This window comes from Montipora foliosa, chromosome 7, assembly GCF_036669935.1.
Source record: "Montipora foliosa isolate CH-2021 chromosome 7, ASM3666993v2, whole genome shotgun sequence".
NCBI lineage: Eukaryota > Metazoa > Cnidaria > Anthozoa > Scleractinia > Acroporidae > Montipora > Montipora foliosa.
Window position 1 is genome coordinate 12,025,119 of NC_090875.1, and position 16,625 is coordinate 12,041,743.

Here is a 16,625-nt window from a genome sequence, read left to right on the forward strand (position 1 = left end):
TAAAATGTCTCTACAGGACTATATTGAGAGCTCAGCCAATAGAGAGATGAAAATTGAAATATGTGCTAGAGAGCGAACTGATCAGAGAGGGATCTAACAATCGAGTTTGGAGGTGTAAACTGATATGACTGTTATGTAATTCCTTGACATCCGGAAATAATCTCCGTTACGATTTCTGTTACTTGCTGCAGTTTTTGGTCATTATAGTGAAAGATCGCAACCCGGTGAATCTTGGGGATTGTTCATTAAGTAACACAAAACGTTTCTGTTTCAATGAAAGCTGGTCGTAACGTTTTCGTCAGGGAAAGAAATAACTGATCAGAGACAGAAGCTACTTGACAATGCCTTATCAGTGGAGTTGGGGTTGGTTGTACCATCTTTATCAATAAGACGAAGGGAGGAGAAAAAATACATGTTGAAATTGAAGTGTGACTGAATTCCGTTTAGGTGTGATGAGCGGATATTAAACAACGATGTGCCTGGAGAGTAGTAACTAAAGCTTTATTTAACACGCGCATTTACAGCCCTCAATTGCTGCTCTTCATTCCATTTTTACTGCCTTTTCCTTTCTGGTCTGTCAAAAATCTAATAAAACATTCAGTGCATTTCTCAGTGATGAAAGAAAAATTGATTTGTGAGTGGACTTATGGCGTCTGACATGTGTGGACACAAGGAATATAATGGAAAGTTACCTGTTGTACTAGAAGGCGTTTCTGAGTTGTTTGTCGATGCCTGGTTCACAATCACGCTGTCCGTGATGGCTGGCTGTTGTCTTATGAAATCCACCGCCGTGACCACTATGTAGTCCCTTACAAGTTGACAGATAACATTCAGTAAGTCGCCACCACACCAAATGGCCGAAACTAAAATTTTGGGAAAATTGCTTAATCACTACTTGAATCTGGTAAGGTAATCCATCTGTGGTCTGGCCTAAACGTAGGTACAAAATGGAAAGGATTGAGTACATCGATTATAAAAATTGCTTAGAATAGATCATTAGCTTAAAAGTAATGCATTTCATAAAAAGAACTCACCCCTCCCCCTTCTCCGCAAACGCGTGAGATATTAGGGCCGTTTTTACGAGAGAAAATAAGCCGCGGCTTACATAAGACGCGAACACCCCGTATAAATGGTACAAAATCTACGTTCACCACTTTTGCAAGCCGCGGTTTGTCCTGGCCTGGGAGTTAATACTCGTATAAATAGTTCCTTTCGCGTATTATGTACGCCGTGGCCAGAGTAAGCCGCGGCTTATTTTCACTCGTATAAACGGCCCTATTATGTTATCATGTAAAAGTATAATTACACATTCAAGAGAATTCTACTTACAGTATCTAGTAGGGCCAAGTGCCCTTCGATAATGCTCCCATTTCTTCCAAGAAGGAAGCCACTTGCTCGTCTGAGAATGTAAGCTGCATGATGATAAAAATTCATGAACCCCAAAAGAAAAAACTGTTTCATGTTTGAACGCCGATGAAAAACAGTTCTTCGATCATTGCCGGATATTTGTAGGGAAAATTGCCTTACTAATATTAACTAATCTGACGTGATTCCTCTTGGTCTAGTCAGATTCCTGAAACTTAATACTCAACATTGCGGTTATAGGTAACTCTTTTTGGTAACGGAGGTTATTTTCATATTTACCACACCACCAATTATTTCTCCACTGAACTCAAGTATCATTAGGATCACCAACTCAGTATATTATTACAATCAATAAGCGCTCATAATGCAGTATTTGCTATTCAATTTTTTTTTTCAGTGAAGGAAAAGAGATGCCAATCTAATCGAGTTAACGTGTAAGGGAATTAATTAAGCCACTAGCCGAAAACGCAACCCACAGCGTTTTGCACTTCCCGTTATTTTGTGTTTCTTAAAACATCAGAGAAGTGATCAGTTAACTCTAAATAGAACAAGGTAAATAAAACGTTGATCCTACAATGTAGATACCAGAGATTCGGGCAGATGTCATCTTTACAAAAATTATGCATTGTAGAAACTGCTTTTCCCACATTTTATGTATAACTTCAACATGCAAGTTACTACGAAAGACTTACGAGCAAAATACGGCAGAGCAGGAACCGCTCGCTTGCGATCATTTCGTGTCGTGTCAGTATATACGTTTTTATATATTTAATCGTAAATTTAATTTAAACAGAATAAGTTTTGCCCAAAACTTTTGCATGTAGAGTAAATTTAATGCAAATTTTTTACTTTGATTTGTCCGATCTCTGATCTTCTTTCTGGAGTATCCTTTAAATAGGCGGCACCGTTTGGAAAAAAATATTACATTCACGCAATTATGGCCCTTCCGTTTAACGAGGAATAATTCCTTTAATGTCTTCGGTTCATTGCGAAAAGGAGAGAAGAGCACCCTAAGATTAGGATTCTAGATTCATTAATTCGAACCGGTCAGTGTCATTGGTTTTTGTTGTTTTCAACTTCATTATAAAGGAAAAGGAAAGGAAAAGAGCAAGCATTCTTCGTGGCCGACGGACAAAAGATACACATAATTATAAAGATCGGTCGAAAAGCGTAATGATTCAGCCGAAGAGGAAACCACAAATAAAACATACACACAAGACATTTGAGGTCTTTGGCTTTTCCAAGCCTGGTGAGCGTAGATTTACTGCACGAGATATGTAAATACAGTAACTGTAGATCCTGATGTTTAACTATTGGAATACTTTTGAGTCAAAAGCGAGATATTCCCAAGAGAATACCTGCGTAATTTGATGAAATCTCTGCATGTGTTTAGCGAAATCGAATGAAGTGTTCTTTCGGACCATCACAGCAAACACATCAATAAGAAAATGTGCAAGCAAAGGAAATGAATTGCAGTTTGAAATAAACGACTACAATCGAAGAAAATTCGACGGTATACATGAAATTGAACAAATTGAAACCGCAATCAATAACACTAGAGGACTGAGGACGTGTTAATTGAAATTGATCAGAAAGAACTCTTTTCATTGGTTAACTTGCCGACTATTCCGTCTATGGTTGATATGAACAATTTCATGATTGGCCGAAAGGCGGAATCATTCCGCCGAAGAGGAAACTACAAATAAAACATACAAAATACACACACAAGAGGAAGATTAGGTAATTGTAGACTAAACTTGAAGGTTTAGACATTTGAGGTCTTCAACTTTTCCAAGCTTGGTGCGCGTAGATTTACAAGTCACGCTTGATATGTGCACGAGATATGTAAATACTGTAGATGTCTTATCGGCTAATAAACTATCGGAATGTTTCGAGTCAAAAGCGGATTATAATATTCCCAAGAGAATATAAAATCTCTGCATGTGTTTAACGAAATCGAATGAAGTTCTATTTCGCACAATCAAAGCAAACATACCAATGAGACAACGCAAGCAAAGGAGACGAATTGCAGTTTGAAATAAACGACTATAATCGAAGAAAATTCGACGGTATGGTTGTACGATATTTAAGTGCGTGACGAGGTAAAAGCGTGTTAATTGAAATAGATCAGAAAGACCTCTTCTCATTGGTCAACTTGCGGACTGTTCCGTCTGTGGTTGATTTGATTTCTGTAAACAATTTCATGATTGGTCGAAAGGCGGAATCATTCCGCCGAAGAGGAAACTACAGATAAACCATATAAAATACACACACAAGAGGAAGATTAGGAAATTGTAGACTAAACTTGAAGGTTTAGACATTTGAGGTCTTCAACTTTTCGAAGCCTCGTGAGTGTAGATTTTTAAGACAAGCTTGATATGTACACGAGATATGTAAATACTGTAGATGTCTTATCGGCTTGTCAAGTCAAAAGCGCATTATAATATTCCCAAGAGAATATCTGCGTTTTATAAAATTTATGCAAGCAAAGGAGATGAATTGCAGTTTAAAATAAAAGACTATAATCGAAGAAAATTCGACGGTATACATGGAATGAAACAAATTGAAAACCCGATTGTGCGATTTTAAGTGCGTGACGAGGTAAAGGCTGTGCTTAAAATAAACGCTAGAGGACGTGTTAATTGAAATAGATCAGAAAGACCTCTTCTCATTGGTCAACTTGCGGACTGTTCCGTCTGTGGTTGATTTGATTTCTGTAAACAATTTCATGATTGGTCGAAAGGCGGAATCATTCCGTCGGGAAAACCACAATTAAAATAGACCCTCCTGATTGGTTTACAAGCGGAATGTTTCGTGAAAAATAATCCCTTTCAAAAAGTACAGATTTAAATGGAGGTCTGTTAATGGTTAAATTACTGCATTTCCTGAATCGTCGACCAGTCTCTTAACTCCTAAAACAGCAATTTCCACTCCATTAGGTCAAGCTATAAAATCTGGTCTCGCAGAGTGCATTTTGAGGTGAAACGGCTATAACAACCAAGAGAGAATTAATCGAATTGGAAGAACGAGGAAGAACTTGATGGCAAGATCGTCAACAAATCTTTCTTTAGAAACGAATACTCCACGCAAATAGCCAGAGGAACACAACGCAGTTTGAAGACATTTGCACTTTTTAATTTGGCCAAACCTCTTCCATTTTTCACGCAAAATCACCCGTGTTTGCATAAATGTCCCATCCGTCCCCTGGTCAGTATTTTTGTTAAATTCGAAGCCCCACCCACCATACGGTATTGTTGCTGTCAGCTGACCACGTTACCAGGTTCAACCAAGGTCTCACTCTTAACAACAAGGGGGAAGACGAGAGATAGCCTGAGTTCGAGGTTGATCAGAGGGCGTCTCAAATGTCTAGTATAAATTTTGTCAATAAGGAAGACGCAATAATTTAAAAGAGAAAAATCTATCCTCACAAGCACACGTTTCCCACAATCCTTAAATTTGGTTTTTTCACCTTATTAGGTACATCATTAGGCACCTTCTTAATTACACCTGGCTGTGGTGCCCTGCTCTGAACTCATTTTCATGCACTATTTTGTGGCTGCCAGAGGCACCTTATGTAATCTTTCGATGGTAGCTCGTCGAGTTGCACCCTTCGAAATTCAGTGTTGTTGTTGTTAGTCTTCTTCTTGTTATTGTTATTATTATTATTAGTATTATTATTATTGAGATCTACGACGGCGGCGTCAACAAAAACATCACTAAAACAATTGAAAGTTTTCCTTACTCTTTTGTCAGAATTTCAGCTTATTCAACTTCCAAAAACTAGCAGAATTGTCCAGAAACGGACGTGGAGGTGTGGTGTTGAAGCTGAGAGAGAAAATTTGAATTTGCCGCTGTTTGGTTACGTTTTCCCTGAAACTTGAGATTTGTTCGTTTTACTCACTTTGCAGATTAATGCGGAGAACGCCAAAAAAAAAAAAAAAAAAAAAAAACAACTCAATGTCGAAACGCACATGTAAAGTTATTGTTTTGCTCACTAAATGTCTGGTGGCATTCACGTTTACGTTTCTGTCGGAGAACTCCATTGTTGCGCTGCGGGGAACAACAAGAGCGTGCTAATTAGCGACTGTTTTGCTTTATGACGCGTTTTCCTTTCCGTTATTGTTGCTTTAAGCTCCCAATGTTTAAAACATGATGGGGAACCTAGCGCTGAATAATAGCACTAAGGCTGGTGGCATTGAAAGTTAGTAGTGGGAAGAAGGAATTACGCTTAACGATTGCTTTACTCCTGACGTCCTGGCGTTAGTTTCGACCTACGCTGAATTTATGTTCGATGTTAGCATGGCATTGACGTCTGTGGCACCTGCTAGCTAGACGTTAGTAGATGCTGATATCGTCTGACGGAATAAGTTTTAGAATAGCCGGTCACTACTGTACTCCTTTGAAGGACGAGGTATTTAACAATTATTCCTCGAGCCCGAATTGAGTCAATAGCCCATGAGGCCGAAGGCCGAAGGCCGAATGGGCTATTGACTCAGAGGCCATGAGGGCGAGAGGAATAATTGTTTTAGTAAAATCCAACTAGTTGGTCAAAAAAGTATCGAGACAAAACATCTTTCGCCAGTTAAAGCTAGACTTTAATTGTTGTTTTGGTTTTCAAAGCCGGCGCTTTTCGCTACTAGTGGGCTATAACAAATAGCCTACTAGTAGCTCAACCAATCAGAACGCAGCATTGATAATAGACCACTAGTTGGATTTTACTAAATAACAATACACGCTATTCGTATGCAAATAAGTGGACAGGTATTCTAGAATCTAGCTGCCTGAAAAAAAAAGGGTGTGGTTTGTGCGTGGTGAGGACCAAAACGGCGAACAAAAACGTAAAACAAGGAAACTGGTCAAGTTTGATAACCATCTCCATATGTTAAGTATGCTGACAGTATCTGTTCTATTATGATCATTCAGAAACACTGAACGAATTAAAGTCAGATGAAGGCAGTGGCAGGAACAAGCGTAGGAAAATCGAAGGTACGTATGTAGTTGGACAGGCATTTGCATTAATTTGCATTATCTAGGTCTATTTCTGTGATTGCTTATTCACTTTTAACAGGATCCTGGGGCCTACAACTTCAATACTAGTTCTATGTAATGGCATATTCACAGATAAAGCTATTTTCAGATGAGTTCTTATATAACATTTGGCTTGCAGGAGTAACCATTCTCAATCTCATTGGTATTTATTTCTCATGCAAGACTTGTGATTAGCTGGAAAGGTCTTGTTTCGCGGGAAAATCAATCTATAAATAACTCAGCCAGTAGAAACGCCGTTCCACAAATACAATGTAGTTGTATGCTTCTAGTCATTAGCCTGTGTACAGCCGCCCGCTCTCCGAAAAAAAAAATCGGAGAGGAGCATCTGTGATTTACCGTTGATAATCGTGTTCCATACCACGTGGTTTTTCCTGGAATGTGTGGAAAATGATTTGATTGGGTATTACCCATCGATGATTACATGAGAACCACCGTGAGAACCACTGTGAGAGATTTTACGATTAGTTCTTGTGTACTTTGAGCACGGTACAAAATACGAATAAAAATCTTTTTGATTGCCAAAGAGGTTTTTCTTTTAAAGTACGAGCGGAATTGTTATCTATGGAGTGTAAAGTGGAAATCGATTCGACGTGCATTTGTAGGAATTGTTGTCAGCGCAAAAGAAACGAAAGCGCTCTTCACGAGGTGAATATAGCACTATTCAAAAGATTGTCCACTCGAAAACGTCTCCCGCTATTCCTTACCAGTCAATGTAATCCCAACGCCTTGCTCGGACCAGCCTAGCCATTCTCAAGCACAATCTACAAAGCGTGATGTCCTGGAAGATTTGAGATGTGAACACACCGAGGAAAATAACAGCTCATCGGCAACGATCTGTACAGTTCTGAAGGTCAGAGCCGTACCTGGTTGGAAGACTTGCAAATACATCCTTTCCTTTAACGAGTGCTTCTATGCTATAAAGCCAAGGTATCTTAAAACTGTCGGAGACACTCTTCGATGCACGTTTGAAATCTACCTCATCGACCACCATTTTGAGAATTTAGCTCCAACGAAATATGAGCCACGCAAATTTTGGTCAGCGTAGATCACTTAATAATGTATGCAAAATTACTCCGGAGCACGATTACTAACGGTAAATCACAGACCAGGGATCGCGTTAACGCAGAAATCGTGCATTTTTACGCAAATAAAATCCAAAAAATGCATCATCGAAATTTTAATGCGTCCCAGGACGCAAGGCACTGACTTAAATAACTCACACAACTTGCTTTGATTTGTCAGTATATTCTGTTGTTTGTAAAACTGTTGGAGCGATCTGTGCTCATAATTGAAGTTCTAAGAAATGGGATTTACAACATCTAAAAAGGTTAAAACTAAATTTTCGACCGCCTTCTGCGGTCTTCTTCAGAGGAATGTACTCTGCAAGTCACGGAATGCAAATATATAGCAAAAGACGTCACTGTTCGTTGCTCCTAAGGAAGGAAACCAGTGATGCGTAAACCCTTGGAAAGGGTGCTCTTTCATTAACAGAGTTCTTGTCCAGGAATGAATGTATCGGCTCTAGAAAAAGCCTTTGTCGGCCGGTCCTATGCATATGCGTCAATATTAATTCCAAGTTGGTTACACTCTTTTTCTCGCAGAGGGTCACCAAGATTTTGGGACCCCCAATTTGGCCGAACATGCGGGTCCCAGGACCCAGATTGAAAAAAAGCTGGTGCCATCCCTGCAGACGCTCCTCTCCGATTTTTTTTTTTTTCGGAGAGCGGGCGGCTGTACACAGGCTACTAGTCATAGGCTCCTGCTTTGAATGGTCCTTTTTGTGAAAGAAATGCTATATCATTGGATATGAAGATGAAGACAATTAGGTTAACCCATTGAATCGTAGGAGTGGAATAGATTTTACTCTGTCAAACTCCAGACGATTTTACTCGTCAATGGGGGTGGTTCAGGTGTCAGTGGGTCAATTATCATCCACTCAAAAACTGTCCCCATTTAAACCTCCCTTAACATTTTGATTTTGCAAATTACCATAGCATTGTCCTCTCATTTGCAAGCGTTTGTGAACTGAGATGAATATAAACGTGTACATAACGTGTATCCAAACAATCCCACAGTACCTCACTCGTACCAGTCTCCTCAAAGCTTTTAGATTTGGCCATAGGATTTAACTTGCATGAGAACTGCGCAAATTGCCATTTCCTTCCTGAGTTGTGGCACGAGCCAGTTTCTTTTAGCTCTAGCATGACTTCCTTGTAGAAACAAAGTTATCTGTTTTTAAGAAGAAATTCAATCCTTTATTCATTCTGTGCTTTCCTGCCCTTTGGAATTGTCCTTTCCGTAGATTTCCCACTATATATATGTATGTACATGTATATATCTATTAGCGGCTAAATATAATAAAGGAATAAAATAGAATAAAATAAAATAAAGGAATAAAAGCAAATCTGTGGAATAGGATTAATGTGTGTTCAATGATGTCACCTTCTAAGCGGGTTGCTTCTGCTTTCCTTCTTTTCTGCCCTTCTTCAGATATTGAACGCTTTTTCTTTAGCTCTTTAAACAATTTGCTTTGCATATCAGCATGACTTTCTCTCTCAATTGTCCTGCAATTTCCTTCTGCTTTTCTCGCCTTGTGGTGCTTGTCAATTGGTTCTCGAGCGTTAATGTTCCCAACCCATGACAGCAAGTGAAACAGACAACAATTTGTGGGCCATTAGCAGGTTGTGAAAAGGCAGGATAACTAAGTTGCCTGGCAAAGAGAGGTCGCGATCCTCTCGAAGGGGTTACAATCCCCAAGGCCATGACACCAAGTTGGCAGTGCAAGGTTACAATCCTCGACAAGGGGTTACAATCCCCAAGGCCACAATACTCTCTAGAGGGTTACAATCCCTCACCTGAGAGGTCCTTATCCTATCTTGGGTTGCACCCCTTGGTTTCTATGGTAACCGTGCTCGATCAGAAGGCACGCAACCCTAGTACGGTGAGTCTATGGGGCAAAGGGTGACCCGCATGGGAACACTTCATCCCACAAATACACGAAGTGTATTCCCCATTGACGAACCACAAACTAACAAAACAAATACTGAAATGTAGCAAAATATATCATAGAATTTTGCCCAGTTATGTGGCAGACCGTGATGTGGAGTATCAGAGGCTAATTTTGGGTGTTCCCTACCAATTTAACTGAAACTTGTGAGAGAAGGGAATTAGGGCATTTAACATAATTATCGCTCATAGCCAGGGTGGGAGCCCAACTGAGGCTGCCGTTGTGGCAGCACCTATGCGATAGCTATGGCCGGCGTATTTAGATGGGTCGAAACCGGCAAGTGATAAGAGCTGCCTTGTCTTGGAAGTCAAATCTTGCTTGGTCAATGGTAGTCCCAAAGTGTATTGAAAAAGGGGTCCCGGGGTGGTGTTCCTTGCCAACAGATACCTGTGCATGGACTGCACAGGGCAAATTGACTGGTTAGTTGGCCCGATATAAATGGTGTGCCCAGAGTGAAAGGGATCTGTTTTGGAAATCTTTATGCGTACCGACATGTAATGAGGTAAGGTTTAACTGGGAAAGAAGGTTATATCCTCCAGGGAAAGGTGAATATGTGACGAGAAGGGGGAGTTGCATGTCAGCTCTCCTAACTGCAAAAAAACAAAAAAAGGGTAGTGTCATTGCAGCCCAAATCATAGTGGAATCGCTGTTCGAAGTGTAAGCTGCTGCCCTGTGCACGTTTGATTCCCCGGCATATGAGCTGAAGGCGGAAAAATTTTTTCAGGTCGAGGTCATAACCATTGCGGATGTGAAGGTGCTGGAGAGCGGCTAAATAGCTCTTAATTGAGGAGTGTTTGATTGATCGTGCTAGGTGGGCGACATACCGGAGGAGAGGGTCCTCGTCTGCCGGTAGGTTGTTAGGTAGATCGATTCCGTACAATGATAAAAAATCCAGAAAACGCCTCTCCCCGAACTGTAGGACTGTTGAGTAGAAGCTGCCAACGAGAGGTTAAGGAACCGGTGGATGTCAGCATTTAGATCTCCATGAGAGCCTGTGGGATAGGGTAGGGGTCTTGTTTTGCGTGCGGCGTGTGTAGACGAAATCGGTCCATCTGAAAGCGAGACAGCGATCGTGTTCTTTTTACCTTCAATATGCTAGACTCGCAGGTAGAAATTGAATCTAAGTGTCAGCAGGGTCAAGTGGCGGACTAAGTCCATCACTCTAGGAATGCGGGAGCGCTTAGAATTGACAATGCCGACGACTGACTCATTATCGCAAAAAATTATTATGCGCTTGTTAGCAAAGTATCTGCCCCAAAGGGAACAGGCGACGACCAGGGCAAATAGTTCCTGCCAGGCAATACTCACTCTTGGTTGATGGAGTTGTTGGTGGCTTTCCCAACGGCCCTGGAACCGCTTAGAACCAAAAACCCCCCGAAGCTCAGGGTACCGGATGCGTCGGTGAATAACTGGAGGGAGTCCGAGTCGACCCAGGAGTTAGACAGGAAAAAACTGGCCCCGTTCTAGTCCGAAATGAACTCCTTCCACATGTGGAGATCTTTAAAGAAACCGGAGCTCAATGAGATGTGATGATGGGCCTTGGAAACCTTCCGGGTGAGCACGATCATTTTTTCAGAATCTAAAATGATACCCATGAACTCGAGGGCAGTACAGGGGCCCTGGGTCTTGTCCCTGGCGATAGGGATATGAAGATTCCTAAAGGTTAGGAGCATACTGGTCAGGCTCTGTTGGCAGGTCTGACTGTAAGAGGGGGGGGAGAGTGCTGGAGGTTCGATGATTAAAAAATCGTCCAGGATATGGCAAGCAAATGAGATTAGGCACTTATTGAGGAGAATCCACTCGACTGCATCCGCAAGTTGGTTGAAGATATATGGGGCACTCCGCAAGCGGAAGGGGAGACATTTGTCATAGTAATATTGACCATCCCAGTACATTCCAAAAAGTTCGTAATCAGATGGTTTGAGCGGAACGAGTCGAAATGCAGACTGAATATCCGTTTTAGCAAGGAAGCACCCCGGGCCGAACCTTAAAATTCCCGAAATAGCATTGTCAATGGTTATGTATTGCAGGCCATGGTCCTCCTTGGAAATAGAGTGATTGATACTAGTGAGTTAGTTCCAAAAATAGTTCGAAATTTATTTGTATGTTTCTCAGGAACGAGACCAATGGGGGAGACTTGAAGGTTACAAAAGGGGTGGGGGGGGGGGGGGGTTGGAGAATGGACCCGCTACACGACCTAGGGCGACCTCCTTAGACAAGTTTGCATGTACTATATCAGGCCGTGCCAAGGCAGTGGGTAGATTCTTAGAAAAGCGTGCAAACCGTAAGCCATTGTAACCTATGTCAGCCCCATACTTGAAAGTGTTACATAATTTTAAAACTAAAAACTGGTCAGGGTGGTCCTCGAGTGTACTTTCCAACCTTGCCACATTAACGGGGGTTGGAAGGACCGAGGCAGCCCCTTCACTTGGGAGGATGTAGGATGGGAGGCCCCTGGGTCCTTTTCCCCGTCACTGTTATGTTTTCCGTCAACCCGAGATCGGTCGGGACAGTGGCACCCAGGGTGGGCTCCCCGGCATTTGTTGCAGACGTGTTTGTACGAGCAGGGTTCCCGGGTGCAAGACCCGGTGGAGTTGAAGTTATTGCATGTGCCTCTGCTTGCGACCCCGTCAGAGGCTCTGGAGTTGGGTCTCTTAGAAAGAAAAGGATATTCCTCTCTCAGGACGGAAGGTGCAACAGTAAAAACAGTGAGCCATAACTGATTATCCAGATTAGACCACAGCAGAGACTTGTTAAGACTAGCCTTTTAACGAAACTTGTAGTCGTAGATGTCCCAACCTAAACCGGCATGGACCCTAGCGGCGTATCTAATTAGGATAATTAGGAGATAATGTGGTAGTTCCTGTGAGCGATGGGGGAATTTATGCGTAAGTACCCTTAAGTAAATGGTAGAGGCCGTGGTCCATTGCTCAACATCCGTGATGGTTGAAGAGGCTTTCCTATTCTTGGTCACTGTCACGACTGAGTTCCCTATGGACAAGACGAGAGGCTCATCCTCCACATTCGATAGGTTTTTAGGGAGCAATTTAGACAGTTCAAAAAACTCACCCGACTGGATCTCTTTCACGTAGCTGGCGGGTATAGGATCCTGGAAGGGCGTTGCTTGAAGCCCTGGGTCAGAGAATGTGATGTCCTCGTGGGGGTGGGTCTGGAAAAGGGTGTCCACGTCGATTGCGCGGGAAGTTTTGTCGCTGTTTTGGGTCGACGGTTGAATAACTGATTGGGCTTGAATGGCGCCTACCGCGGTCCTAGCGGCTTCTCCAGCGATTTCCGTGGAGGCAACTGCTACAGATTCCTTCACAAGCCGTTGGAGTTCTGCTATTTGAGCCTCGCTAAAAATACTGTTACGATCCTGGGGGCGTTCCATCTGATTGTTCAAATCGAGACCCGAGGCTTCGCAGTTGGGCCCACTGTCTGCGTTATTCGCTGGAACAGACCGGAGGCTGGTAAGCCTTCTTTCCAAGGTACTTCGCTGCCGAAGGTAGACCATTTTGCTGGCAGAGACCATGAAGATCGGAAATTGGCAAAGCGTTTAATACCGCCGGATCCATGTTTACGTTATTCTGGGCGCGAACCGCTCTGCGAGGTCTGATGGGTGGCATGGCTCCGTGAGTTGCACAATATGTCTCCAAGCGAATTGCTAAACACCAGGGAGTATCAATTTGACGGAATTTGTACGGATAATTGGGAATTTCAGTGCGGATACTTAAAATTTCAATGCAGATGCTTGAACTGAAGTGTTTTGGTTTGAAGCCAAACAGAAATGACGCAATACCAAAGTTCAGGGACTTTGATATGCTAGTCCTTAAGCACGTGGCGCCTAGAATGTGATTGGATAATAATGTGCATGGTGTGATGTTTGCGTGAGTCAAGCTCACTCTGTAACGAGAGAACGCATAATAGCCTTAGCTCAATTACAAATCCCTTACATAGGTCATGGTTGTCACATTAACTTTAATTTATAAGGGTTCATAAATTGGCTTAAATCTTGTTATTTTGTAAGTTCGTTGTTTCATATAACTCTATCAGTTTCCATGCCATTGAAAAAATGAGACTTTCCAGTGGGAGTAAATTTGAGTATAAAGATTATCGCTCTGGTGATAGTTTTAAATTGTGATGGCCAAAAAGTGTACCTAAACGCATTCTGACCAAGACGGTCTTGGTTGGAAATAAATATGACACGTATCCTGAACAAAATATAACAAGAATGACCTCTGATGGTGCATTTCAATTTTTCTTTTCTACTGGTATAGCAATGGACAACTTGTAGCCTTTTCAGTATCTAAAATAACCTAATGTTGTCATCGAGAGTGATTGCAGTGGTCTGTGGTGCACAGAGGACTCCTCACTGTTCTTGGTTTTTTTATCGCAGAAATTACAATGGTTCGATCACATTCCCGATAATGAACTGACGTTTTTGCTTTGCGGACAGAACAAGAGATTTCATGTCAGCTTCTCCGGACTTATTACTAGTACTTTCACGAAGAGTTCGGGTAGCATTTGTTTCAAAGCATCTGTCACATCTTTTCTTTAACTTGTTTGTTTGTATTGCACAATTAGGTGCCCAGGTGTCATTTTATACCCTCGTGATCTTTTAAAAAAACGATCTGAAAGGATATTATTTCTTGCTTTGACACAACATTCCCTTTTTTCATGACCCGTTGTATAAACACACCTGGTCATTCTTTTAATTTCTTTTAGTTTTGCAATTTGGTGCTTGGTATGCCTCTGTTTCCTGACATTGCACGGTCCTAACTGCTGACCAGTTGTAACCACCCACACTTTTGAAATGGGCTCTATGCACACCGGTAAAATATGCAAAAACCCACCCACAGTGGGGGTGTGGTTTAGCTTTCACGTCTTGCAGTTAACGATGGTATTCCAGTGCCCTGTTTTGACGCCCCGATGGCTTCATATGACATCAGGTAGTTGCCTTCCATTTCTAAAAATAGTGAAATTTACAAATCCCGGCCATATCCTATCCTTTTGTGTTGTTGTTTTAGTGTTTCTGTTTTAGTTCTTCTCTATTTTACTACAACTCACGTTCGGTGAATATTTATATCCATGCTGCATTAGTCCAGTACTTGCGTGGACACTGAAGCAAAACTTAAGTCCATGTAATCTAATCCTGGTAATCAAAGCCTGACTCCAATATTCAGCGCACGTGAGGTGTAGTGAAACTTGAGTTAAAATGTATTGAAAGAGCCTTTAAACGTCCGCGCAAATGAGTTGTCATTCATACCGTGGCCATTAGTAGCTGTAGAAGTCACCGTGTTCGAATATTTTGCATTTTCAGATGACTTTAATCCAGCTGAGTTGATTGACGGTATTTGCCAGCTCTACAAAACACGTGAAGGATGGCTTGCACCCTTCCCTTGGTGCGAAGAGTTTCGATTCCATCTTGATAGCATTTTTACCAGACTCAAAATGGTCAGTAGAAAAAAAGAACGAGGAACAAAGACTGACCATAATGTTGACATGTCCAAAATCTTCCAACCACATGAAGAATGTTCCCAGCCAAGAACGGTCTTAATTGAAGGGCAGCCAGGCATGGGTAAGACTACCTATTGCAACAAGATTGCTTACGACTGGGCGAACAAATGTGGAGCTGATTATTCCTTTCTTAATGTCCAAGTGCTGTTGTTGCTGAGATGTAGAGACATCAACTCTGACCTTTGGGGAGCCATTGATGACCAGCTATTGCCAAAAGACATTACAGAAGAGGAGAAGGAGAAATTCGTCACGTTTGTTCGGAACCATCAGTCAAACGTTTTATTGGTACTTGACGGATTGGATGAGTTGCCGACAAGTAAATTACCAGTCTATAAAGAAATCATTCAAGGAAGAATGCTTGCAAAATGTCACTTGGTGGTTACTGCACGGCACGAGGCTGGGATAAAGGTACGAGAATGCTGTGACACCCTGTTAGAGGTAGAAGGGTTTACCATATACGATGCCATAGACTTTATCAGGAGGTACTTTAAAACTGAGAAGCATTTGGCGGAAAAGTTGTGTGACAAGCTAATGTCTGACAGAGGCCTACAGGACCTGGTAGCAAATCCCTTGAACACAGCGCTTCTTTGCCTCCTTTGCGAAGACTTCCAAGGAATGCCAGAAAGTAGAACTTTGCTTTTCCTCGAAATAGTTCAGTGCGTGCTGAGGAGGTACAGACGAAAGAAAGAGTTACAAGAAAGCAACAAAGACCTCACAGAATTGTATCAAGCTGAATTAAGTCATCTGGGTTGTATAGCATTGAAGGGCTTGCACAAAGATGACATGTACTTTGAGCAGAGTGCGATTGAAAATTCCACTAGCAACATAATACCTGACTTTGGATTTCTCTCGGTTCAACCTGGACGCAGCAAACGAAGACCAAGCCTTTGCTACGGGTTTCTTCATAAGAGCTTCCAAGAACTTTTCGCAGGATTTTATCTTTGTTGCCAGCTTCTGGATGGGGAAATTACTTCAGATAGTTTGGTTGCTGATACTAGATATTTCAAAGAGTTGAAACAGGTCCTTATTTTTACATGTGGTATATTGGCGTTACGGTGCGAACGTAAGGCCGCTGAACTTATTACGAGTATAGCAAGTCAAGTTAACACGCAGGAAAACAGCGACTTTCTTTGTGTTGCCTTGTTTTGTATTAATGAATGTAACAAAGAAAAGAAAAAGTTCCTCAAGGAATTAGCAAAGTCACTTGGCTCACTCCTTCAGCTTCAGAGCATCAGTTGCAGAAATTTAGGTGACAGTGGCGCTGCTATATTGGCTGACGTATTGGAAGCTAATTTAACGGTTACAAAGTTGGATTGGTCTTTTAATGGAATCGGTGATGTGGGAGCTGCTGCACTGGCAGAAGCTTTAAAAAGAAATTCAACACTCACTGAGTTGGATTTGTCTCGCAATGGAATTGGTGATAAGGGCGCTGCTGCTCTGGCGGAAGCAATAAAAACAAATTCATCGCTTAAAGTATTGCATTTTTCTTACAACAGAATTGGTGACATCGGCTGTGCTGCACTGTTGGAGACCATGAAAATAAATTCAAGGCTTACAAAGTTGGATTTGTCTCGAAATGAGATGGGAGACAGTAATTCTCCTGCTCTGGTGGAAAATATAAAAATCACTTCAACGCCTACTGAGTTTATATTGCACCGCATTGAAATTAGTGAGGTGGGTGCTGCCTCAC

General features: G+C 41.9%; 1 protein-coding gene and 1 long non-coding RNA gene across 3 annotated transcripts in view; one reads left to right on the plus strand and one right to left on the minus strand.

Annotated features, from left to right (window-relative positions):
* The window catches only part of LOC138010502 (NLR family CARD domain-containing protein 4-like), a 51,725-nt gene that overhangs the window by 15,584 nt on the left and 19,516 nt on the right, over positions 1–16,625 (plus strand). For both annotated transcript variants that reach the window (XM_068857482.1, XM_068857483.1), the window contains 2 exons: positions 6,289–6,351; positions 14,739–16,625. The exon at positions 14,739–16,625 is cut by the window's right edge and continues 1,889 nt beyond it. In XM_068857482.1, coding sequence (XP_068713583.1) covers positions 6,289–6,351; positions 14,739–16,625 — 1,950 coding nt within the window. The remainder of the gene's footprint in view (positions 1–6,288; positions 6,352–14,738) is intronic.
* On the minus strand, positions 488–1,902 carry LOC138010506 (uncharacterized). The gene is made up of 2 exons (XR_011124486.1): positions 1,330–1,902; positions 488–930 (listed from the first exon to the last, which is right to left on the minus strand). It is a non-coding gene; the product is annotated as an uncharacterized lncRNA (long non-coding RNA).